The 27,906-nt window shown below is 39.1% G+C and overlaps 1 protein-coding gene across 1 annotated transcript in view; it reads left to right on the top strand.

The window, feature by feature from the left end:
• The window catches only part of CR1 (complement C3b/C4b receptor 1 (Knops blood group)), a 134,390-nt gene that overhangs the window by 7,740 nt on the left and 98,744 nt on the right, over positions 1-27,906 (top strand). Inside the window, exons 2-8 of the mRNA XM_089518282.1 lie at positions 4,654-4,842; positions 10,561-10,657; positions 21,148-21,236; positions 21,739-21,939; positions 23,326-23,508; positions 23,912-23,992; positions 25,493-25,561. Coding sequence (XP_089374408.1) covers positions 4,654-4,842; positions 10,561-10,657; positions 21,148-21,236; positions 21,739-21,939; positions 23,326-23,508; positions 23,912-23,992; positions 25,493-25,561 — 909 coding nt within the window. The remainder of the gene's footprint in view (positions 1-4,653; positions 4,843-10,560; positions 10,658-21,147; positions 21,237-21,738; positions 21,940-23,325; positions 23,509-23,911; positions 23,993-25,492; positions 25,562-27,906) is intronic.

Below are 27,906 nucleotides of genomic sequence, written 5' to 3'. Positions count from 1 at the left end.
GGCCTGGACCAAGGCAGGTGGACTGGAGGGCTCTGCTTCTTAATCAAGGCCAGGCCTGATGGAGTTGGGCCTGCCCTTTCATTCCCTCCATCCAGATGGAGGCAGATGCCATGGAGGGAGGGCTCTTCTTGAGGCTAGCCCTGATGGGGTTTGTATATGAGAAGAGGAACACCTCTGAGCAGCTCTCAAAGCTGACTTTAATTTCTTTTTCAGCATTCTACATTCAGTGTCAAACCAAGGTGATTTGCCTCTTTGGTAGTTTTTCGCCGAGGGTCTGGTTGATAGATAATTCTTCAGCATATGACACAGATTTGTACATGCTTTAGAAACTGATAACCAGTCTGCTGTAGGCAACCGAATTGTATTGGCCCAGTTTTCCACTTTCCCTGTTCTAAGCCTATCTGATATTGCAAGATTATCAACACTGGCCCATCTAAGCCTACCTTTTGGACACACCTCGTGAAACATCGATCAGCCCTACTCCTTGATCTCAGACCCGAACTACTGCATAAATTCACACATACAGGTTGATGATCACTTTCCCCTCTTGGGTGAAGAACAATCTCAGAAAAGAGGTCAATTTTGTCTCTTTTGTATAATTCGTCTGTGTATTGCATCCAACATCTTTTTATTCCTTCCTGACCTTGAATTATGCTATTTTTATTGTCATAAAGCATCCCAGACCTTGGCTTGAATATTCCTTTGGTTTTTTGGATCTTGTGAAATAATCTCTTATTCTTCCCTTATTGTTGTTGTCTTCTATTTCTCTGCACTGGTCATTGTAGTTATTTTTCTTTATCTTTCTGCACAAACTGTTGCTCTGTTGAATTCATAATTCTTAGTTTGTTCCTATCTCTCTTTTGTTTACAGTTCCCAAATCCTGTAGCATTGAGCCAGGGCAGTTAAAGCAATCAGTCTGGATTATTTCTGCAGTTTGGATGCAGCCTTATTAGGTGGAGTGTAATGCTTGGTTCTAGATGGACTCAGGTCTTTCCTGAGCCCTGGCATTGCTTTGCTCTTTCCTTTTTAAAAAGACCAACAAACAAAGGTCAGGTTTTTTTGTAGTGTTAGTCTATTACTTGTGAATTGTTAATTGTGAATTAACAACACAATTGTAAATTAACAACACAATTGTGAATTGTGAATTGTTATACCTTGGCGCATTACAAATGCGCACAAAGTACGCGCTCTGTGCATGCTAGGGTTGCGCAAGAGCGTGCTAGGGTTAGGAAGCGGCATTGCTTCCACACGCCCCTAACCCTAGCACGCATGGAGCGTGCACAAAATGGTGGCGCCCGTTCCACATGGGGGCCACCATTGCTACATCACGACTGCGGCACCTACAAATGGGGCAGCGTGGAAGTGACGTACTGGGGCCGCACGAGGGCGCCTGGGGCGCCCTTTCCGCGGCCCCGGAAGGAGCTCCATTTCAGAGCTCCTTCCACCTTTGTGTCACTGGGCGCAGCCTTTACATGGCTGCGCCAGCGATGCAGAGCAGAAAGGGGCCAAGCGGCCCCTTTCTCCTCCTCCCCGTCGCCGCCGGGTGTCCTTGGGGCTTGAAGCTCCAAGGACACCCCTTTTCCAGGCTGCGGGGAAGCGGCCTTTAGCCACTTCCCCACAGCCTGGAAAGCGGCTGATTGGGGCCTCAAAGGCTACCGCTGTGCCAGCTGAGGCCCCGATCCGTCAGGGAAAGGGCCGGTTACAGGCGCACCCTAAACGGGTGGTCTGTAACACACCCATGTTATTTTTAATTATCATAAACCATTTCATCACAAATGGAGTGGGCTGTGGTCCATGAGAGCTCCTGAATCAGAAAAGAAATATGCTATAGTCCCATAGAACACTATAATTAATTTGTCAGTTTTTTACTGTTAGTTTGTTACAGGGGAAACAACAAAGAGACTTGTGAAGACTAACAACATTATTACATCATGTTATTTTCATGCATCATAACCCATTACATCACAAATAGATACACAAACACATGCTCGCTCTCTCTCTCTCTATACACACAAACACACACACACACTATAATTTGTTTCTTTAAGGTGCTGCAGGACTCTGTTCTTTTTTGAGAATGAGAAAGACATTTCCTGCATTGAGTATGCCTGGTATCTGCTCCGTAGAGCACAGGCATGCACTGAATCCTCTTCTGAACCACATCCGCACTTCAGAAATAATTTGGCTTGGTCCCGCTTTAACTGCCCTGGTTCCATGCTATCAAATTCTGGGAATTTTAGTTGGTTGTGGGAACAGACTGGTGATTAATGGAACAAAAAGACTAGTAGAGGTAGACAGATTCTTAGCACCTTCCAGATTTCTCTATTGTGGGACTGAGGACAACTGTCTTTCTACCATGCTCTTTGTGGTCCTGGATTTCTTAAAAGCCAACACATCTGAAGATAAATTTGGAATGCTTTATTTAATAAAGGGGCAGAGAACATCTTTTGAGCTTGAGGTGAATCCATCCTGGAGGAAGGTTTGTGAAAATTCCAGTCTCAAGGCCGTATAAGAAAGTATACGGAGTCAAGAAGAGAGATGCAGTCCGTGCCTACATATCCATTTAATCATATCATCCCCATTTACAAACATCCATAAATGTGTTTAAATCATCAACCCTGATTTTTCCTCCAGTGGCCACGCTGACTGGAGGATTCTGGGAGTTATAGGGGGAAAAAACTTTCTCAAGCTCTGCCTTTCACAGACTATATGCAGCTTTATCAGTTAAGACAGGCTTATTTACAATTTTTTATAATTGCTCCATAATAAATGTTTTCAGATTCCTGCCCCAATCTCCAACTATAATTAGTTTATTTATAAGTTTTATGGTCCACAATGCTATGTAACATATATAATCTTTACTGAATATTACCATTATTACATCACATACTATCCAGCCCCGCATCTCCCCTCCCTCCTCCCCCTCCAATGGCTGTAACTGAGTAAATTAGTACCCAGTACCCATAATGTGGAATATCTTATTAATAGATTCCCTGACTTCATTGTACCTTCTATTATATTTTTAATCTCCAACTATTATTTTCTTTTTCTTTTAAGTGTGGCATAAAGTATACTGCAGTAGCAGTCCAGAGGTATAGTGCATGGGTAACCAACAACAGGACCTATTGTGCCAGATAAGGTCAGAGCTGATGAACAAGCTGGAGTTTGTCACACACAAACATGCACAAGCATCTCCAAAACGCCACAAGCATCTCCACACAGCAATACTGTATTGTGTCTTTCTGAGGAGCTTATCGTGTTAACAAATAAGCCGGTTTACTTCTTCCTGCTTGAATTCAGTATCTGGGATGCCCCCGGATGTTATCATAGCTAAATTGCCACAAATCTAGCTGGGATGCTGCTACCCAGATGCATCTCAGGTTGAAGCCTCACTCAGCCAGCACTTTTTGGAAGTCGGAGAGCTTCTGACTTCAAAATTGGCCAGCTGAGCGAGGCTTTGACCCAGGATGCATCCGGGCAGCAGCATCCCAGCTAGATTGGTAGTAATAAATTGTAAGCCATTTTGCTAGCCTTGGCTGAAGAGCGGGATCTAAATAAATATTATGATGATGATGATACCATCCGGGGGCATCTGGGATCCTGCATTCAAGCCAGAATAAACTGGCTTATTTGTTAATGCAATAAGCTCCTAACTGTGGGCTTTTTGGGAGCTGATCTTCATTGAAAAGCAGGGCATTGATATAGGAAGTAGAGCAGAACAGGAAATAATTTTTGGGTGAGGGTTGCATTTCCTCAGAACTACTGTGTATACTTATGTATAAGTCTAGACACTTTAGTCAAAAACTGACCCCAAAAAACTGAGTCGACCTATCCACAGATCAGTGTAAGCAGTCGGCCCTCCTTATCCACAGATTTTTTAATCCACGGATTCAAGCATCCACATCTTGAAAATATTGAGAAAAAGTGTAAATTCCAAATAGCAAACCTTGATTTTCTATTTTATATAAGATACACCATTTTATTATGGATTGAAGGGAACTTGAGTATCCATGGATTTTGTTATCCACGGGAGATCCTGGAACCAAACCCCAGCGGATAACAAAGGCCCACTGTACTGTACTTTAACTCTTATATAAAAAAGGAACCATCCCCTGATGAAAGGCAAGAATGCATTCTGCACTGAAAGAAACACATTGGTTTTGCCAGAGGTCTGAATGGATTGCTTGCACAGGGCTTTTGAATATAGGCCGAGGCCTTGTGCTTGGGTTAGAGCATCATCTGCCAGTATTATTCTGGGCATGTTTCTTAGTATTGGCAACACCTGGATACTGTCTACAAACATGAGATAACAGTAAGAGTAGTACCAAATACCATAAACTGGCTGTTATCTGAAAATATGTAAACTTGATACCTCACATTTTCTGTGAATTGAGAGCAACTTGAAACTTATGCCACGAGTGTCTTACACATTGAAGAAGATATTCCATTCCTCTGGTATAATCCAGATGGCAATTAAATGTCTCTGCATTACTCAGCAAGTTAACTCAATTAAAAAAAAGGGGGGTGGGGGTCCAGGTCTCATCTAGGGAAATAATATTAAGGCTTTATAGGTTAAACAGAATTTTGTGCTCCTAACCCAAACCCTTCATCTTCTCACCTTTTCACAAAATTTCTGTCTACCTTTAACTCCAGTTGTTTGCCTTAGTCCACCAAGGCAGCCGCATGCTACAATAAGGAATCTGAAAGAAAATGACACCTATCCTGTTGGAACTGTTCTGGAATACAGATGCCACCAAGGTTATCAATATGTAACTGGAGCAAGACCATATATTAGTTGTCTGCCGACATCTACGTGGTCAACAATTCCACAAGTTTGTGAAAGTGAGTATCTTTGTTCGAGAATTTCAGCTGCCTTGGATCCTGTACAAAGAGAAAGGCATGATATACAAATAAAATAAAATGTTTTTTGCAGACAACAGCAATTCTTATGAAATCTTGATTAAACCATATGCAAAGATGGAGGATTCCTTGTATTTTATGTTCTCCAAATATCTCAGATATTTCTTTTTAAAAAATAGTTTTAAATTTTACAATGCAAATTATTATGCTTCATACAAATATATGCTTTAACACTTTACTTATTTTATACTAAATATCACCTCAATGCACCCCTTCCCCAGAGCCATTCCCATCCATATACTCCAACCAAAATTTTAATTCATCTCGTGAAGGTAATTTTCCATCTTCTTTTCTTGATAATTTTTCAATTTTTTTTCATATTTCATCAAAACCATTTCTTTTCCATAATCCTTTCTTCACTTTCAATTTACACGTTAATTTATCATTAATCGCTATTTGCCAGACTTCTTTATACCAATTCTCCAGTTCCACATTTATTTTCGTTTTCCAACTTCTTACTATAATTAATGTCGCTGCTATAAGCAAATTTGTTATAAGATTTCTTCTTTTTTCCATTCTACATCATTATATAGTGATAACAATACAATATTTCCTTTTCTGTCTACTCTTATTTTCATAATATTTTCTATTTCTAATATTACTGTTTCCCAAAAAGTTTTTTACATATTTACATATGTATATATGATCCTACTTTATTACATCCTCTCCAACAATATTTTGAATTGTTCTTATCTATGTTATGTAATATCACTGGTGTCAAGTACCATTTCCAGATCAGCTTATAATAATTTCCCTTAATTCTTTCCAATACATTTCTTTGTTCCCAAATTTTATTCCACACATTTTCAAAAAATTTACATCCGAATTCTTCTTCCGATATCTCTTTCCAAATATTTTGGTTTATTTCTTTTCTTTTATTCTCCATTAATATTTTTTACATTTTACTAGGTATTCCTTTCATAATTTTATTTTCCTCTAGTTCTTTTCCTTTCTGAATTATTTGTTCAAATTGCGTATATTTTTCCTTTTCTATATTCTTTTTCTTCCAATTTTGGACCTTTGTTCTATTTCCATATAATGAAATAAAATTTTTATTCCCTTAAGTTTTTCTCTTTTATATTTTCTCTTCCTATTTGTAATTCTATCCAATTTTCTATTTTATCTATCTTCCTTTCCTTTAATTCCTTATCTAATAAATTTCTTAAATTCTTTAGGAATGACTTTACCATTATTATTGATACTGTCAATGAATTTTCATTCAATAATTCTTTTTTATATTTATTCCATATTTCTAGTATATTTTTCATCAGTGTTTTTTCAATTTCTTTAATTCCTTTCCTACTAAATTCTTTAAAGGAAATATTCCCTATTTTCAAATGTATTTCTTCTTTTCCTGTTTTCAACCAGTCCAGATCTGATGTACCTAACATACCTTTATTACATATATTAACTGATTAGCTTCATAATATCCCTTTATATTAGGGAGGCCTAACCCTCCCTTTCCCTGAGATTTATGCCAAAATTGTTTATTTACTCTAGTTCTTTTTCCTCCATTACAATATATGTTTAATAATTGTTGCCACTTATTTAATTCAGCTTCTGATATTTTTAATGGTATCATTCTAAATAAAAAAAATTAATTTTGGTACGATTTTCATTTTAACTAGTGCTATTCTTCCAAACCATGATAGTTTTATTTCCTTATATTCCACCATTTTTTTCAATTTCATTCCGTAATCCAACCAAATTTTTCGTTTCCATTTCATTTAGATCTTTCATTATATTTGTTACTAAATATTTTATATTACTTTTTATTCTTATCTCTAAATCTTTTTGTTTCACAAACTCTATTTCTTCTTCTTTTGTATAGTTGAATAACATCATTTCTGATTCATTCCAATTAACCTGAAGTCCTGTCATCTCTCTAAATAAGTTCAATTGTTCTTTAATTTTTCCCATTTTTTCTTTTAAATCTTTAATAGTTACTAAAGTATCATCAGCAAATAAACTAATTTAATACTTTTTTCCTAGCCCTATTCCTTCCAGATTTTTAGTCTTCCTTATAATATTTGCTAGCATTTCTATCACCATTGCAAATAATATTGGTGAAAGTGGGCATCCTTGTTTTGTATCTCTCGTTACTTTTATTTCATTTGTTATTCCATAATTTACTATTATTTTAATTGAATTATTACAATATAATTGATCTATTAAACCCTTTATTTCCACCCCCCATTCAGACCTTTTTCATAATTATTTTTAATCAAATGCTTTAAATATGTCTAATGCCAAAATTCCTACTTTTCATTTGGTTGTCCCCATTACATGTATTTTACTCAAAACTCTACCTACTAAATTAGACATTTGTCTTCCTTTCACAAATCCACATCAATCTTTCCCTATATATATACATTTATTCATTCTATTTGCTATTATTGCTGTTAATATCTTTGCATCCTGATTTATTAATGATATAGGTCTATATGACCCTGGATCCGTTAAATCTTTATCTGTTTTTGGTATCTCAGATATTTCTACCTGAATATCTAACAGCAGACTCGAGGGACAGAACCCTGATGTCTTTGGAACTACAAAAATACATAGCTGTTTTTTTTTAAAGAAAGCTCAAGGGTAGGTTTTTCAGGAGGAAGGTATTTATGAGGTAATAAAAGAAAAGCACCCAGCTTACTGAAGACTAGGCATATTCACTTGGTACAGAATGCTGACTGTCATTTGGAGGAAAAGAAAAGAGGAAATAGTCTGCTTGAGGAGGTTATGGCTGGCTTCCTAGTACTCACTTACTAGAAGGTGATAATATATTACTGTATATACCAATGTATAAGGCTAGAAATTTTGGTTAGAAAACTGACCCAAAAAACCTGGGTTGATTTATCCACAGGTCAATGTAAGTACTGTACTTTAACTCTTACTTTGAAAAAGGAACCATCTCTGGGTGAAAGGCAAGAGCAGAATCTGTCATGGAAGCACTGATACCCCCTCCATTCTCTCATCCATCCAGTCTTTAGTATGAGCAGCTTTGCCTTCCAGAATTTTCTAAGTTCTTTGGCATTGTTTTCCTTTACTTCATGCTTTAGATCCTTTGTTACGTGCCCCTAGGTTTTACCCTCAATTTATCCATGGGCCATATCAAAATCCATATTTTTTGGCCCAAAAATCTGTCTTCAGCTTATACATGAGGTCAACTGATAGTCAAGTATATACACTATATACAGTAGTTTCATTGATTATCCCAATTGACATCAATGAAGCCATCTTTTCTACTTCTTACCTCCTAGGAATCTATAGGTCAGTTGTGCCCCTATGATTCACTGATTCAACTGAGTGTTAAGCCTGTTGGGTGCCTCTTACCTCTAGCACCATGACCAATAGCAAGCAGCTATTCCTTGTTTGGTCTTTTGACCCTCCACCTCAAATTTGTAAGATAAGTGGTTTACAGGAGGGCCTAAATTGCCCCCTTTGGTGCTGGTGTGTATAATGATCACCAGACTGTTCACCCGCTACATGCCCCCTTCACCCTATACCACCCTGTTGGACTGTCCGGTTTGTGTATATTGTAATTACATCCATTGGAATTTTCACACTTTCATTAATTTGCTTTGCCGCAGCCCTGCACTTGTATTGGGATGTTGATATTGTTAAGGTTACTGCTGGTTTTACTTCCTTCAGCAGTAAAGCTTATAGTCTCTCCCCTCTCTGTCCCCTTGTAAGAAATAACAGCCAGGAAGGCAGAGGTTCACAAAAGAACTTTCTTTACTGTAAGCAGCAGAAAACACAACAGCATTAGTAGTCTTTCACCAAACAGAGTCAAGCAGAGAATGTCAGCAGAGCGAGTCAGAATCTGCCAGCATACCTTAAAACACAGTAATAGCATTGGGTAACGAATAATGGATCCAGGCTAAAAAGCCTATTGGTCTGTTCACTAACAAGTAACATAAATGTTCTACTCCGCAGAAGAGGACATTTGAGTCTGAACACACACTTGAAAATAAGACACAGAATCCCCACAATCCAAATGTCGAACAGACATGCAGTAGTGAAGATGTGCATTTTCCAGGCTAAGTCGGACTATCTTTTTGCTCTGGGTTTTGGTCCTGGAGCACAGCTTCTATCTAATTTCTGCCTGCTTTGAAGGTGTGCGTCATCTAAAGACCCTGTCTTCAAAGCGGCTGGAAACCACTTTATTTAGCCTGTCTGTTTCATACCAAGGATAATAAAGAAAACAGAATTCCACAAGATTGAATTGCTGTTGTCTGAATGGTCCTTGAAAGGCAGAAATGTCATGTCAGCAGTGTAAGCGGTCTCTCAACCTGGCCTCAATGTGGTATAAAGTTGAGATGCTCCCTCCAGCCTTGGGAAATATTGACAATATCTGCAGTATGTTCACATCTAAAGTTCAGGATTTTGTGTATTCAGTATTCTTAATATATGCCTTAATTAGCACATAATATTGTTCTCTTTGGTAAATGTATGAATCATACTGGTTTTATTCAAATTGTAATTCCAAAGATACCTGGTATTGGAGAAGGAATAGCAGGTTATTGTCCCCAACATATGTTGGTTTTAGACAATTTGGGGTGTGATAATAATTTAATAAATTGTTAACATTGTGTATTATGTCATTAGTTCTCTGTTTTGGACAGTGCCACCATTTCCCCAAAATAGAAGAACCGATTTTTTTAAAAATCCAAAATCTATTTAGCATAGGTGACAATGCAACAAGTGTATATAGTTCAAGAAGTTATTTTTCTCAACTGCTTTTATATATAGACAGGACCTAATATATGTCATCTGGCCCAACAGATTGCAGTATTAAGGGTTATCAATAAAATCAAATTTGAGGTAAACTTTACAGAAGAGTTCATACTGTATTCATATATATATATATATATATATATAAACCCTGTGATGTAACTGTTAAGAAAAATAGCCAGTTGAAACTTATGTGTTGACACTGAGACAATGCATAAAATATACTTGGAAATAGGAGATTGTCAGGTTTTTTTTTGTTTAATCAGTATTTACATCTGAAAAATTCATAGTTTCTATTTTTATCTCTGTAGACTGCAGAGACCTGAATTTTTGCACAGATTGAAACAAATGCCTTTGATCGTTTACATTTTACTTGATATGTATACTTTTAGCAAAAGAACAGTTTCCTTTGACATGCTAGAAAGATCTGGAGGGAACAAAAGCGGGAAAGCGGATTTGAGAGTCATATGAGTACTGTATACAGAAATTGTAATGGTCTTCTGCTGTATTTTCTAAAGATTGTAATAAAACATTCTGATGAATGAAAAGGAAAGCTTAGAACAGCCACTCAGTTTCTTGAGCACATTGTGGTCATCACTCTCAAAGAGAAATAGTCCTCAGCATTGTTTTTTTAATTCAGTCACCAAACTTTCTAATTTTTCTCCTTGAAATGACTTTACACTTCTGGTTGTGCTTCCTCTCCACAATAGTTACCAGACATGCCTCTTATATTACATTTCCCCCTTTTTAATTATTCCACATCTGTATCATTTGTAGCCAGATGTGACAGAAACTTCCTTCATCCAACCCAAAGCAGACAAGATAATACCTAGATATCTGTTAGTGTGTTTGCTCTGTTCTATGAATGAGGACAGCATGTTGTAATTCTAGTTCTAATTCTTCCTTTAGGAAAGCGGTGTAAGCCTCCAGTTTTAGAAAATGGCAGATTTGAAGGCCCAGAAGAATTAGCATTAGGTGATACAGTAACTTTCAGCTGTGACAAAGGGTGAGTTTCAGGTCGCTTGTTGAAAAAAAATGTGTGTCGAACTCCTGGAAGGGTTTTGCTAGCAATATATTAAAATGTTTATATGTATTGTTAACATCTGAACCGTTAGTTCTATGTGGTTAGCTTAGTTATAGCCCATTTTAATGGAGGCAGATCTTTCCAAAGCATCTTATAATTGCAATTAAAAATATATTAATTATAAAAATATAATTTTGAAATTGCAACATAATAATCAGAACAGCTGATCACAATCTTTCCTGGTGAGCAGTTGATATCAGATAGACTTGAACAGATGAGATGTGGAGCATCCTATGAGATTTTCCATTTATTTCCCTTCTGCCACCAATGTGAAGACCTTCTTCCAGGCCTATACTGATTTATATGTCAACTTTGAGACCTGGAAATGTAGAGTGTTTATAAGATATGAAGCATAATATATGAAGTACAGTCACCCTTCCACATTCCTGGCAGTTAGGGGCCAAGGAACCCATGAAAGTGGAAAACCTTCAAATATATTAGCCTCCCTCCACAATATGAATGATAAAGAGTCCTCTCCCACCAAGAGCACCGCTCATAACTTTTTTTTAGCCTTGAAACACATATCCTCTCCCACATTTCCAAAGTGCTTCCACTTTCAGTCTGATGTTAGCAACCACAACTGCAAAGGATCCACGTTTTCTCCTTCCTCTTCCCCGACTCCCTCCTGGCCAGACAAAAGCAACACTGTATCTTACCCATTTTGACAAAACTTTGCGTTCTGCTCGTTTCCAAAGTCTTTCTACTCTGAATCTGATGTTTGCAGCCATATATCTTGATTTCAGCAAGGCCTTTGACAAAGTTCAAGAATCATTACATTCTTGCAAACAAGCTTATAAAATGTGGGCTAGACAAGGTAACTGTTACATGGATTTGTAATTGGTTGACTGGCTGAACCCAAAGGGTGCTCAACAATGGCTTCCTTTCATCCTGGAGAGAAGTAACCAGTGGGTCCCACAGGGCTCTGTCCTGGGCCTAGTGCTATTCAGCATCCTTATCAATGACCTGGATGACAGAACTGGGGGCATACGTATCAAATTTGCAGATGACACCAAATTAGGATAAATAGCTAATACCCCAGAGGACAGAATTAAAATTCAAAATGACCTGTATAGACTAGAAGGCTTGGCCAAAGCTAACAAAATGAAATTCAACACAGAGAAATGTAAGGTACTGCATTTAGGGCGGAAAAATAAAATGCACAGATATAGGATGGGTGATACCTGGCTGAATGAGACTGCATGTGAAAGGGATCTAGGAGTCCAAGTAGACCACAAGTTGAACATGAGTCAACAGTATATAGAATCTTTATTAGAAATACAAAAAGAATTTGAAGAAGCATCAGGCTTAAAGGGCAAAACAATGATATTAACTAAAAATATGTCAAAAAAGAGGAAAAAGCATTCGAAGAAACAAGTGGGTATAAAACAAAACAGTGTCAAATATTTAGGGATAACTTTGACCCGAAAGAACACAGACCTATTTCATAATAATTATGAGAAGATCTGGAGAGATATTTAAAAAGACCTAGAAAGATGGGAAAAGATGCAACTCTCACTGCTGGGTAAAATTTCAATTTAATTCAAATGAATGTGCTCCCAAAGCTCTTATTCCTATTCCAAAAGATACCTATAATACATAATGAAAAACCATTAAATCAATGGCAAAAAGAAATAGGAAAATTTATATGGAATAGGAAAAGAGCCAGAATTAAGATGAAAATTCTATGTGATGAAAAAAAAAAGAGGGGAAATGGGATTTCCAAAACATTAAGTTGTATTATTTTGCTTGCTGCCAGACATGGATGAAAGAATGGGTTGATTTACAAAATGAAAACTTGCAAGGACCCAACAGTGGGAGGAAAAAAAACTTGCACAGGCAGCAAGTAAAAGGGACCCATGGTCTGTGATGTCTCTACACTAATGCACAGAGCATGGGAAATAAGCAAGATAAATAATAAATAATAATAAAAACTTTATTTTTAGCCCGCCTTTCCTGGGATCAAGGCGGGTTACAAGATGAACTCGAACTCCTAGTACAACAAAGCAAATATGATATAATAGGCATCACCAAAACCTGGTGGGATGAGTCTTATAATTGGAATGTGGAAATAGAGGGGTATAACCTTTTTAAGAGAAATAGGCCAAACAGGAAAGGAGGAGCAATAGCACTATATGTCAGAGATATTTACACCAGTGAAGAGATCCAGGACATCAATCATGGAAGCCAGGTGGAGAGCATCTGGATAAAAATTAAAGGGGAGGGAAACAACAAGGATGTTATGGTGGGAATCTACTACAGACCCCCAAGTCAGACTGAGGAATTGGATGATGTCTTTCTAGAACAGATGACCACACACTCAGAAAGGAGAGATGTAGTAGTGATGGGCAACTTCAACTATCCTGATATTTTCTGGAAGTCAAACTCAGCAAAATCCTCAAGGTCTAGCAAATTCCTCACTTGCCTGGAAGACAATTTCATTGTCCAAAAGGTGGAAGAAGCAACAAGGGGGTCAGCTATTTTAGATCTGATCCTAACCAACAAGGATGACTTGGTTAATGGGGTGCAAGTGGTGGGATCATTAGGTGGAAGTGACCATGTTCTCCTGGAGTTTGTAATACAGTGGAAAGGAGAAACCAAGCATAGTCAGACACACATTCTAGACTTTAGGAGAGCGAATTTCAGTAAACTTAGAGAAGAATTGAGGGCAATTCCATGGTCAGAAATACTAAAAGATAAAGGAGTTCAGGACGGATGGGACTTTCTCAAAAGGGAGATACTGAAGGCACAATTTCAAACAGTTCCAGTGAAAAAGAAAAACGGGAGGTGTCTCAAGAAACTAGGATGGATGACTAAGGAACTTTCAACTGAGCTAAGTTTGAAACGGAACATGTATAAGAAATGGAAAAAGGGGGAAATCACAAAAACGGAATTCAAAGAAATAGCAGGCATTTGTAGGGGTAAAGTCAGAAAAGCTAAAACACAGAATGAACTTAGGCTTGCTAGAGAGGTTAAAAAGAATAAAAAGGGATTTTTTGGATATGTCCGCAGCAAAAGGAAGAAGAAGGAAATGGTAGGGCCACTGCGTCGAGAGGATGGCAAAATGTTAACAGGGGACAGAGAAAAGGCAGAATTACTCAACACCTTCTTTGCCTCAGTCTTCTCAGAAAAGGCAAAGGGTGCTCAACCTGAGGATAATGGAGCAGAGAACAGAATAGGGGAATTTCAGCACAGAATAAGTAAAGAGATAGTAGAGGAACACCTTGTTAATCTAAATGAATTTAAGTCTCCGGGACCAGATGAACTCCATCCAAGGGTATTAAAAGAACTGGCAAAAGTAATATCGGAGCCATTGGCAATCATATTTGAAAACTCCTGGAGAACAGGAGAGATCCCAGCAGACTGGAGGAGGGCAAACGTTGTCCCCATCTTCAAAAAGGGGGGAAAAGAGGATCCCAACAATTATCGTCCAGTTAGTCTGACATCAGTTCTAGGAAAGATTCTAGAGCAGATAATTAAACAAAGAGTCTGTGAACATCTAGATGGCAATTCCATAATCACAAAAAGTCAACATGGGTTTCAGAGAAACAAGTCATGCCAGACAAATCTAATCTCTTTCTTTGATAAAATTACCAGCTTGTTAGATGAAGGGAATGCTGTGGATATAGTATATCTTGATTTCAGTAAGGCCTTTGACAAGGTTTCCCATGACATTCTTGCAAACAAGCTTGTAAAATGTGGGCTAGACAAAGGAACTGTTAAATGGATCTGTAATTGGTTGACCGGCCGAACCCAAAGGGTGCTCAACAATGGCTCCTTTTCATCCTGGAGAGAAGTGACCAATGGGGTCCCACAGGGCTCTGTCCTGGGCCCAGTGTTATTCAACATCTTTATCAATGACCTGGATGACAGAATTGGGAGCATACTCATCAAATTTGCAGATGACACCAAATTAGGAGGAATAGCTAATACTCCAGAGGACAGGACCAAGATTCAAAATGACCTGAATAGACTAGAAAGCTGGGCCAAAGCTAACAAAATGAAATTCAACACGGAGAAATGTAAGGTATTGAACTTAGAGCAGAAAAATAAAATGCACAGATATAGGATGGGTGACACCTGGCTGAATGAAACTACATGTGAATGGGATCTAGGAGTCCAAGTAGACCACAAGTTGAACATGAGTGAACAGTGTGATGCGGCATCTGAAAAGGCCAATGCAATTTTAGGCTGCATAAATAAAAGTATAGTGTCTAGATTAAGAGAAGTAACAGTGCCACTGTATTCTGCTTTGGTTGGGCCCCACCTAGAATATTGTGTCCAGTTCTGGGCACCACAATTCAAAAAGGACATTGAGAAACTGGAGCGTGTCCAAAGGAGGGCGACAAAAATGGTGAAGTGTCTGGAAACCATGCCCTATGAGGAACGACTTAGGGAGCCGGGGATGTTTAGCCTGGAGAAAAGAAGGTTAAGAGGTGATATGATAGCCCTGTTTAAATATTTGAAGGGATGTCATACTGAGGAGGGAACAAGCTTGTTTTCTTCTGCTCCAGAGAACAGAACCCAGAACAATGGATGCAAGCTAGAGGAAAAGAGATTCCACCTCAACATTAGGAGGAACTTCCTGACAGTAAGGGCTGTTCGACAGTGGAATGCACTCCCTCGGAGGGTGATGGAGTCTCCTTCTTTGGAGGTCTTTAAACAGAGGCTGGATGGCCATCTGTCAGGGATGCTTTGATTTGGATTTCCTGCATGGCAGGGGGTTGGACTGGATGGCCCTAGTGGTCTCTTCCAATTCTACGATTCTATGATTCTATGATTGTATGATTCTAAATCTCGAAGGTGATCAACTTTGATATGGATGGCATAGTTATCTTTTCTATAATAAGGACTTGACACATAAAGGATTTAAGAGTCATGTAATTAGAAAGTCTCTGATAAATATATGGGGGAAATATAAAAGAAGATTATGTATAAAAATTCCACACTCGTGCTCCCCACATGAAGCATTATTTAGCAAAGAGGGTATCCTGAAAATAAAGTGGTTAAGATATTCTGATATCTTGAAAAATGTACAAGGAGAAACTGAAATGAAATCTAAAGAAGAACTAGAAATTGAGGTATAGAGTGCCACTGGTACTTATACAGACAGCTGAGAGAGAGAAGGGATTGCAGCCGTCCAATCAGAATGGGAAGAACTAATGAAGAAGGGTAGGAAAAAAATGATCTCAAGATGTTATAAGATGCTACTAAAATGGGACCTGGAAAATGAAGTAATTAGAGAAAATATGATAAAGTGGGCGCAAAACGTGAGGCATAGTATAGAATATCAAAAATGGGAAAGAGTCTGGGGTGAGAACCTGAAATATACGATGTGTCAAGATCTGAAAGAGAATACATACAAAATGACTTATAGATGGCATCTGACGCCTCAAAAACTTTCATTAATGTACAAAAAGCCAAAACCAGTATGTTGGAAATGTAATGAAGGTGTAGGTACGTACTACCATATGTGGTGGTCTTGTAAAGCAGTAAAGAAATACTGGGTAGAAATTTATAAAATACTGACAATAGAGATAAAAATTATGATACCATTTAGCCCAGAAGTATTTTTGCTGGGAATGATTGATCAATCTACAGATAAAGATTATGAGAAAATGTTGTTTTATTTACTGTCATGTGCCCGAATTGTCTATGCTAAATTCTGGAAGACAGAAAGAATCCCGAAGATAGATGAATGGTTGTTAAAAGCGTATGAGATGGCTGAAATGGACATCAAAGCATGCGGATGGAAAGACAAAAGTGAAGAAAAGACAAAGGCAGAGTGGAATATGTTCTTCGAATTTCTGGAGAGAAGATGGACAGTAATAAAGATAAGAAGTTAGGGTATAGACACTTTCGGTTAATACAACAGGGAAGCAGGAAACTTGCCTTAAAAAGAAGCGATATATGAATGTTTTGAAACTGTATGAATACTCTAAAAACAGTAGTTTGCTAAGTTACTGTGTTATATCTGCCTGTATGGCGATTGTAAACTTAAACGTGTATATGCATTTATGTATATATCTGTATGATCTTGCATCTGTACATAAATGTGTTAATGGGAATAAGGTATCTATAGAGGAATAAGTCACCTATCCCCATTTTACTACTTATTGTGAAATAGGGTGCTGTATATATTACTTTGGATTGCTGAATGGAGCTCTTGGTAAAATTACTCCACAGATTCCTCCCAAATATATAGAAAGAGTTGAAGTGTTCTGAACTTGTATTTCTATACATCTTTCTTAATTCTTTTTATTTTGGGAGATAGTATTATAGAGGCAAGTTGATAAAGAAAGCTATAAGACGGAAAAGAAAGTTATAATAGTCATTTAAAGACTTACTCTAGTAAAATGTAAATAGAAAAGGCCAAGTTATAAGAATCAAATGTAAAAATAACTTAACTTAAATATAAGCTAATGTTAAGACATTAAGTGTAAAGAAGACAATTAGATAAGCAGGAAGATAATACATGAGATAAGAAAAACGGAACAAGAAGAAAAGACTCAAATAATAATAATAATAATAATAATAATAAATAGTTTATTTATATCCCGCTTTTTCAATTTTTGATCAAAGCGGCATACAAGTTTAAGTAAAAAAAACCATCAAGATAAAAACACTTAAAACAGTATCTAAAAACAGTCACAATAACAATAAAGCAACAGGTTCAGCTGAGTGGGGAAATCCATAAACATCACAAGGTCATCAAGCCGAGGGGGTGAAACATGAAGTAACATCTCATGGGGGGAAGGCTTGAGAAAAGAAGAAGGTCTTAAGGTTCTTCTTAAAAGTATCTAAAGATGTGGTGGAGCGGAGCTCATCTGGAAGATTATTCCATAATCTTGGGGCCGAGATGGAAAAGGCCCGTTGCAAGGTCATTGCATAATGTGCAGTTGGGACCTCAAGCAGATTCTTCCCTGCCGACCTGAGTGAGCGGGGCAGATTATATGGGGAGAGGCAGTCCTCCAAGTACCCTGGGCCCAAGCCATTTAGGGCTTTGTAGGTCATAACCAACACCTTGTATTGAGCCCGGAAGCGCATAGGCAGCCAATGAAGATCTTTCAAGATTGGTGTTATATGATCTGACCTGGAACAACCAGCAACCAGTCTCACTGCCATATTTTGCACTAACTGTAGCTTACGGGTTTGGTACAAGGGTTGCCCCATGTAGGGCGCGTTGCAGAAATCCAATCGAGAGGTTACCAGAACATGTACTACAGTTTCAAGGTCCCTCCGGTCCAGGTAGGGGCGCAGCTGGTGTATCAGCCGAAGCTGATAACAAGCGCTCCTGACCGCCACATCCACCTGAGATGACAGCTGGAGCGACGAGTCCAGGAGCACTCCCAAGCTGCAGACTGAGTCCTTCAAGGGGAGCGTGACCCCATTCAGGACAGGATGGTAAATCTCACTACCCGGACCTGGGGAACCTATCACCAGTACTTCCGTTTTCTCTGGATTCAAACTGAGTTTGTTTTCCCTCATCCAGTGGTAGGAAGTCTAGGATAAATGTTACATGTGTTTTAAAAGAAACAACGTTATGTCTTTGTTGTCATTTTTGTTTTGAGTATATGATATTGGCTTATGTATATATGTGTTGATATATGTGTTTACATTATGTTTTGTGTAAAATGTAAAAAATAAATAAAAAAACAGTGTGATGTGGCAGCTAAAAAGGCCAATGCAATTTTAGGCTGCATCAATAGAAGTATACTGTCTAGATCAAGGGAAGTAATAGTGCCACTCTTTCTGCTTTGGTCAGACCCCACCTGGAATATTGTGTCCACTTCTGGGCACCACAATTCAAAAAGGACATTGAGAAACTGGAGCGTGTCCAAAGGAGGGCGACTAAAATGGTGAAGGGTCTAGAAACCATGCCCTGTGAGGAAAGACTCAGGGAGCTGGGGATGTTTAGCCTGGAGAAGAGAAGGTTAAGAGGTGATATGATAGCCCTGTTGAAATATTTGAAGGGATGTCATATTGAGGAGGGCGCAAGCTTGTTTTCTGCTGCTTCAGAGAACAGGACCCGGAACAATGGATGCAAGCTCCAGGAAAAGAGATTCCAGCTCAACATAAAGAGGAACTTCTTGACAGTAAGGGCTGTTGAAGAGTGGAACACACTCCCTCAGAGTGTAGTGGAGTCTCCTTCTTTGGATGTCTTTAAGCAGAGGCTGGATGGCCATCTGTCAGGGATGCTTTGATTGTGAGTTCCTGCATGGCAGGGGGTGGACTCGATGGCCTTTGTGGTCTCTTCCAACTCTATGATTCTATGATTCTATGATTCAATCTGTACAAAGGGAAAGTACACCGTTGCTTTTGTTTGGCTGGGAGAGAGTGGGAGAGAGATTGGATCATCCCCAGGATGACTGCCAACACTGGATTTAAAGGGAAGGTCTTGAAAATGAGGAGGATGTAAATTTTGGCAGAGCAGGGGAATGAACAGTATTGGTTTCGCTGGCTGGGAGGGAAGATTGAGGAGGGGTGTGTGAAAAGGTTGGCTTTGTTAAGCAGAAGCTACAAAGTCACAAATAGTCAAAACCGCAAATCTGAAACCTGAAAATGTGGAGGGCCAACTGTATAACACAGAGAACAGAAAACTCTGTGTATTGTAGAGTCTAGACACAGTTCAGTTCCAGGGAGAATGCCAACATAACTATCAGTGTTGAGATGCCTGTATAAACAATGCCTTGACTGACAATAAACTCAAAATGGGCTGTAGTAGAGAGCAATTTCTGATGCAATCAGATGGCTGCTATCTGAAGGAAGTTAACTGTCCGTGATGTTTTGTTATGTCCAGTAACCTGACTGGAGGAGAAAATGATATTTATATACATAAGGGTCATATCTATGAGGTCAAATGGACTGGCAGCTTGGAGCAGCCAGCTACCACTCCAGCCCCAATCGACCCCTGTTGGGCATAGGACTGCGGCAACCTAACACTGCTGTCTGGAACACACAGTTGGAGGTGTGTGATAGTTGGCTCCTCTGGTCCAGTAAGGCAGGCAGGTGAGCAGGCAGGCAGGGCAGGGGATGGACAGGATCCAAGGAGAGGAAAAAAGAGCAAAGAGGCTTTTGGGCAGCCATTGAAGGCATGGGGTAGTGGAAGGTTGCAGGTTCCAAACTGAGAAGGAAGGTAAATAATTGGAGGTATTGAGAACTATTCCTTGCAATAATAGTTGCTGTTTACTGTTTGGTTGCTATTTATCTCCCCCCCCCCCAATTTCCTTCTCCTTTTGTGCCGTGTCTTTTTAGACTGTAAGCCTGAGGGCAGGGAACCGTCTATTATCCCCTAAGTTGTAAGCCGCCCAGATTCCCAGTGACTGAGCGGCACATAAATAAATCCTATTATTATTATTATTATTATTATTATTAATTTGACAGCTTTCATAACCAATTTTTTTTCTTATTTTTAAATAAATGAGGTGAGCATACACTTTCTATACTATCTTATGATTGGCTCTCCAAGTGCCTCTCTCTTGGACTTTCAAGCAGGGATGAAAATACCTACCTTGATGTTCCTTTAAATCGGACTTGTAGCCTCACCATCTTGCTCCATCCCACTCTGCACTTGAAGGCTTTATCCACCCCAAGGCTAAATGAGTATGGAGAGAATGGAAAGGCACATGCCAAAGGTCAATGGATATTTATGTGACATGCCAGGGTGAAGAGAGAAATGGAATCTTGTTGCAGTCTTCTCCAGTTCCACTGACTGCTGGGTAATTTTGAGTGGCACTTTCAGGAGGAAGGGAAAAATTCCCCCACTCTACCTGTGCTATAAATTATCCTGTGTACTCACTTGGCTGTGTTCCTTCATTTTTCCTTCTGTGTCTGAAATGACAAAAGGGAGTCTTGCTAAATATTTTACATTGATCTGAATAGGTGCACTAGACATTGGAAGCTCAGACACTCTCATGTATGCTTTGCTGTAACGCAAGCTGTGATATCATAAATTAGGGTCCTGGAGGTGGGGAGGTTCTTCTCTTCATTTTTTGCATGTCTTGTCTCTGAAATTAAGGTAATTGGTGGCTTATCTCAGCCTGGATTAGTGACTAGAACAGATCTTTTCAGTTATGGGGCTCTTTGGAATATTTTTCTTATCCTGGTATACACTCCATTACGTTTTGTCAGCAAGCAAAGACCCCCCTCACACTTTTATTATTCAGATCTCTTGAAAATATTTCCTGAGCTGGCTATAATCCCGTTGCTGATACATTCTTACTCCTTCATTCTGTTAAATTGTTTTAAATTGTTGGTTTCATTATCTTTTATTTCTTTAGGAGGCCCTGGCAATGATAATGCGGTGGACTGCAAATGATCTTGCAAAACTAAGCCTACTAGCTCCAAGATATCCTGTATTTGTATACTCTTTTTTCCTATCTCATGTACTAATTGTAAGACTTTTCTCTCTTTAGGTACAGATTAATAGGCCATAAGACTTCTCGTTGCACTTTGTTTGGGAGGAACAAGGTTGAATGGGATAAAGATCCTCCGTTTTGTGAACGTAAGATTATCTGTTCCTTTAAGCTTGTTAGTGTTTGCCTCAGTACATTTCATTGTTATTTCCGTATTGCAAATAGTTTAGTTTGTAAAGATTTACATATGCCTAAAATTTGGCTAACCCCATCCCACCAAGCCTCCTCTAAAAATAAAGTTTAAAAATTGGCAGAAATTGGAACCAGAAGCAATATTGCTCACTTCTTGTTTCTATTTTAACCATTTTGTTTCGCTTGTGGCTAATGTGTGGCAAAGCTGCTGCATATTGCAGTGGTTTTGAACTATTTTGGATTGTTTTGGAGTGGGGGAGCTTCTTAGGAATTTTCTTTTCTTTTTTAAGACTTTTCTTTTTCAGATCTCTAGGGCTTTGCCATTCCTGCATAGTCCACTGAGGAATGGGAAGGAATGCAAATTTGCCCTCCCCACATCTGCATCTGCCCGCCCCTACTCTAATTGATCCTTCTGCAGTTTTAATGTACCTGGACCATTGACGTTGCTTTCTTTCTCAGGAATCCCTTGTGCTCGCCCTCCTGAAATTGCCAATGGAAAACACAGTGGTGACACAGCTCTTGATCTCTATGTTTTTGGCGACGTGGTAACATACACTTGTAATAAAGACTTTTCCCTTATTGGAAATAAAAGTATTACCTGTACAACTGCGGAAGATGGCATAAGTGGAAAATGGGACAGACCCCCACCTCAATGTAAAGGTGATGGAAATTTGTGTTTTGATATCTTAGGTGAAATTACTTTGATTGCCCAAAACTAGTAGAAAACGTTATTGGCAATGGTGCAATCCATCAAGTGCCATCCTGCAAATAAGGCTTCGATGTATTTCAGTGGGACTGCAAATAATTCTGTTGAAGTGGTGGGAGGATATTATTTAAACTGATGCTTCTTTCATGTAAATCATTTCAGCTTTTGTGGTCAGTGGAGCAGGAGTAATAATAATAATTCAGTAGTTTTCATGCACCACATTTAAGGTAAACACCATGTAGCAGCTATCATCATGTGACAATAGATGGGGGGGAGGTCCACTCCATCCTGAGACTACTATATGGAGTAAGTTTACAGAACCAGCTTGGCATAGTGATTTGAATGTCGAAGGAGAACTCCAGGAGACAGGGTTCAAATCCCCATATAAAAACTGGGTGGGTGATCTTAGGCAACTCTCACTTTCTTAGCCTTAGAAGATGCAAACCTCACCTAAATAAATCTTGTCAAGAAAACCCTATGTTGAGACACTACAAGTTGGAGTAAACCTGAAGGTGCATAACTAAATACACTAAAGGCACAAGATCCCATCAAATCTTGGAAGCTAAACCAAGTCAGTCCTGGTTAGAACTTGGACAACAAATATCAGGTACTGTAGGCCAGTAGTTTCATTAGCAGGGTGCAGGGTGTGTGGACCGCACCAGGTGATACCCCAGAAGGGGGGGGTGACACCCAGTCAGTCCCTTGCCTCCTTCAGGGCCTCCCTGTGGCTGCGGTCCTGGCTTATGGGATTCCCCACAGCTGCAGGCTTGCTCCCTGGGGGTGTGTGGGTCTGAAAACCTGCTCCCCAGGGTGTGTGTGTGGCATTTCCAGTGCTCCCCGGGGCCTGGTGGCTGCTTCCTGGGGTTAATGCAGCATGTCTGATCACACACTTATGCTCCTGCGCACACCGAAAGTGCACCAGAAGTTGTGCACCAGGTCCTGTGTCCATAGGTCTCCCCCCCCCCCCCCCCCCCGCCGATGAGTGACCAGAAGAAGGAGATGGTGAAACCATCTCTGAGTATTCCTTTCCAAGAAAACCCTATGGAACTCATGGTGTTGCCATAAATCAATAGGTGATTTGAAGGCATATACACACACCACCACCACAACAACGATATATAAAAGAATTCTTGCTTTGGGTTGAAATCATTGCTATACAAAATAATGTAAGTTTACCATGCTCTGACCTTACATCATGCATAGAAAAGCATAATTTAATGGCAATAATTGGTAGGTTTAAAATTGTAAAGTGGACTGTTTTTAATTGTTTTCAAGTTTAATATTCCAGGTACTGATCTGAGCTGACACTTTCTTAATCTTTGCTTTTCCTCTCTTTCCAGTGGTCCGTTGTAGCACACCAAGAATTTCAAATGGAGGGATAACAACTCGACCTCAATCTGTATACCCGTATAACTATATTTTACAGTTTGTATGTCAGACTGGCTACAGGATGGTAGGAAGTGAGTCTGCTACATGTGGTGCTGACAGCAGATGGCATCCAAGCCCTCCAACTTGTGTCCCGAGTATGTATCTTACGATATACAGTATGAATGAATTTCAGAAGAGTTGTGTTGTGTTGGGATGCTAAACACTCTGTCTCTACAGGGCTATACTGGAGGTGGCAGTCCCTCTACTGGCCTTTGGTGGGGTGCCTTAACCCACCCCCCAAAAACCCTAGGAGGCATGGGGAGGGGGCAGTTTCACTCTGTTTTAGGCCGAAGGGAGCCTGAATCCACTAAAACGGGAAGGTCACAACTGGTTTTGAAAAAAGTCAGTCTCTGAGTTCAGTCCAACAGATTTTCAGTTAAAAGGAGAGTTTGGGGTGCATAGCAATTCTAGAGAGTTGAAAAAGGGTTTAGATTTATGACCCCTTCGGGTCTAAACACGCAAATTGATCATATTCACTTTTCTTCACTCTTTGGGTAGTTACAACTACGACTACGACTACGACTACGACTACAACTACCACCACTACTGGAGGAGGAGGAGGAGGAGATGATGATGCTGGTAAGTTATAATAACTTTGGGTTTAGTAATAAGTCTTTTTGGATGCAAAAAAAGATAAAGGACTTGCATAAGATGTTGGATTTTATATTTGTTATTTTTAATGGTTCTTGTTTTTGATTGATTTTCATCTTTTGATAGTTCAGTTACCTTTAAAACTTCAGTACACTGTGAATTTTTATCTTTTTTCAAAACTATTGTAAGTCACTTTGAGTCCTGAATTGGGAAAAAAGCAGGTTGTAAATAAATAAAATAATGGTGACAATGGTGATATAGAGTATTCTGCCTTGGAATAAACACAATAGTGTTATGTAGCCCCATCTGCATTCTGTAACTGTGTCTAAAAAATTGAAAAGTTGTGAAAAACCCCTCCAAAAACCAACATTATAATAATAATTATAATAAATTTTATTTCTACCCCGCCCTTCCATAGATATGATCAGGGCGGCTTACAAAATTTAAAAACAGTACAATAGAAAATGAAAATTCAAATATAAAAGTTAAAAACATTACTACAAAAAACAGGAACAGGAAATCGATAAAATACACATGTCAAGGGCAAAGAAAAAGAAGAATAATTTATGGTAGCTATTAGTAAATTTTGCTCCACGTAAATAAAAAAGTGTGGATGTTAATGAGTCAATGTGAAGAAAAATAATTTCGTTGGCTTGTCATTACCCCCCACAATTATTGTGTTACAAGTAACATTGTTACCTGTAATGCATTACTTTCAAATTTTCTATACAGTACTTGCTGCTGAATTTTGTGTTAATTTCTTAGATTTTTTGATATAGCTAAAGAAATAGCTATAAATAGGTATATATATGTATAAAGAAGTAGCTAAGTTTTACAGATCAACCAAGTTCTTCAGCAGTCTATAAAATTAAATCATTGTTCCATTTTAAGTTACGACTAATTTGATTGAAACTGATGTTTCACCAGTGGATATTTTTAATGTCAGCCAAATACATTAGCTGCAGTTTGTAGTAAGCCAGCTTCCATGAGTAAATGAACTAATCATGTAATATAGACACTTTTTATTTTTCCAAAGACATTGGAGTTTATCACACAGGAGGAATTTCTCTTAAATTTGAATGAAAAGAAAGTGGGGCCAGAATGCATTCATGTGAATTCGCTAGTTCAGCAAATTTAAGTGAAGTTGAATTGCATTCAAACTGACTTCCCATTGCCTGAAAATAGCTTGCCATTGCCCGAAATCATGAAACCCCATGATTGCATTCGGACAGACTTACCATTGCCTGAAATTGCATGTGGTAGTTTATCACGCAATAATGTTAAACCCCATGATTGCGTTCGGATTGCCATTGGATTATACTTCCAATTTCCCTTGTCTGATAAACTTCATTGTCTGAAGACAAACCAGTCTGGGTGAATCTCAAGCATGGCAGCCCATAGGGACTTCTGTGACTTGATTGTTGAAAGAAGTCATTAATGAATGAACAGCCAACACCTAAAAGTCAGTAACTGTCTCTTGTTACACAGGAACACCAGTAGAGCCAACCATAAGGCCACCCTCTGAGACAACAGATGGAAACATTCCTAATGAAGCTGGTAAACAATTGTTTTTAATTCTTAATGATGTTATATTTGTTTATTACTGTAATTCTGTAGCAATAAGCAGGCTGATCCTGCTTAGTTACTGAGATAAATTAGATTGTGCATGTTCAGGGTGGTGGCGCAGTGGTTAAATGCCTGTACTGCAGCCACTCACTCACAAACCATAAAGTAACGAGTTCAATACCACCAAAAGGGCTCAAGCTCAACTCAGGCTTACATTCTTCCGAGGTCGCTAAAATGAGTACCCAGATTGTTGGGGACAATTAGCTTACACTTTGTAAAGTGCTTAAGGAGTGCTTTAATAATAATAATAATAATAATAATAATAATAATAATAATATATTTATTTATTTATTTATATCCCGCTGCATCATTTTTGGGGATTGAGACAGGTAACAACAGAGTTTAAAATACAAGTAAATAACAACAAGGTCTCCCCTCCCCCTATCCCACCCTCTTTAAAATATCAGTTTGTAAAATGAGATCAAGTAATACTACATCATAAAATATCAAAGAAACATTGTTCATTACACTGTGACAACAAGTCATAGGAGCACATATGGACAGGTTTCTTCATTCATGATCTAATCAGTCTGGATAGGTGAGCCTGAAGAGAGTCGTTTTTACCGCCTTCTTAAAAGCCTCAATTGAGGATATTTGGCAGATTTCTTCAGGGAGGTTATGCCAGATTTTTTGGAGCGGCAACAGAGAAGGTTCTTTGGGATGTTGTCACTAATCTAGTTCTGCTCGACTGTAAGAGATTCTTACCCGAAGGGTGGAGTGTGCGGGAAGGATTGTATGGAAGGAGGCATTCCTTTAAGTAAGCTGGACCCAAGCCATGTAGGGCTTTATAGGTAATAACCAACACTTTGTACTGTGCCCGGAAGCTAATGGGCAGCCAATGTCATGATTTTAGAATTGGTGTAATATGGTCAGATTTAGATTTTCCAGTGACCAGTCTGTCTGCCATGTTTTGTACCAATTGAAGCTTCTGGACGTGGCACAAGGGTTGCCCCATGTAGAACGCATTACAGAAGTCGAGACCAGAGATTACCAGTGCATGTACAACCATTTCTACGTTTCATTGCTCCAGGTAGGGTCGCAGTTGGTGTATCAGCCGAAGCTGATAACAGGCACCCCTGGCCGTTGCATCAACCTGAGATGACAGTTGAAGCGACGTATCCAGGAGTACCCCCAAGCTGTGAACACAGTCCTTTAGGGGAAGTGTTACCCCGGCCAGGACAGATGGACTTATCTCCATACCCAGAGGGGGGTTACCTATCACAAGTACCTCTGTTATTTTTTATTAAGCTTGTCTATTTTCCCTTATCCAATTCATTACTGATCTCAGACAGTCATTCAGAGGGGAGATGCCCTCCTTGGTCGCTGAAACAGCCCGAGACATAGAGAAGTAAATCTGGGTGTCATCAGCATACTGATAACACCTCGCCCCAAGTCTCTGGGTGATCTCACCCAGCGGCTTCATGTAAATGTTAAACAGCATGGGGGACAGAATGGTGCCCTGAGTCTTTTGACTTTTGTATCTTGTAAATTTTTAACATTTTTAACATCATATTCAGCTGTGAAGAAGTGGGGTGCCAACTTTCACCATGGAGATTCTGAGACTGAATATGCAGCCAGGTCTGGGAAATCTTCAGCATGTCAACTTCTGTAATTGTTGATGCTGATGACCTGATTTTGGCAGACCTGTGAAACTCAGTTAAAACCAGTGCTGAGACTAGAGATAATAATAATAATAATAATAATAATAATAATAATAATAATAATAGGTTTTATTTGTAGCCTGCCTTTCCAGTAACCTGATCAAGGCGGCATACATACAAAAGAAAAATATAACAATACAGAGTTAAAAACAGAGTTAAAAAACAAAGTCAAATACAAGGGGCAGGCAGTTGGGAAGTCAAAGTACAGATTCCGGGGTCGATGATAAAGGGTAAAGAATAAAAAAAAACCATTTAGGGTGGAAAGGCTTGCAGGAAAAGATATATTTTCAGATTTTTCTTAAAGAGAACCAGAGATGCAGTGGAACGGAGCTCGATAGGGAGATTATTCCAAGATTTAGGGGCAGCAACAGAAAAAGCCCTCTGTGTGGTCCCCGCATATCGCGTTTTTGGGACCTCCAATAATTTCATCCCAGTTGACCTGAGTGTGCGGGGCGGATTGTATGGGGAGAGGCGGTCCTCTAAGTACCCTGGGCCCAAGCCATTTAGGGCTTTATAGGTCAACACCAACACCTTGTATTGAGCCCGGGAGCGAATAGGCAGCCAATGAAGATCCTTCAAAATAGGTGTTATATGGTCAGACCTGGAACTACCAGC

This window comes from Sceloporus occidentalis, unplaced genomic scaffold (genome assembly GCF_023333645.1).
Source record: "Sceloporus occidentalis isolate IW3139 unplaced genomic scaffold, rSceOcc1.0.p SCAF_3, whole genome shotgun sequence".
Lineage (NCBI taxonomy): Eukaryota > Metazoa > Chordata > Lepidosauria > Squamata > Phrynosomatidae > Sceloporus > Sceloporus occidentalis.
The sequence above is the reverse complement of the archived record's forward strand: the minus strand, read 5'-3'. Positions and strand labels throughout refer to the sequence as shown.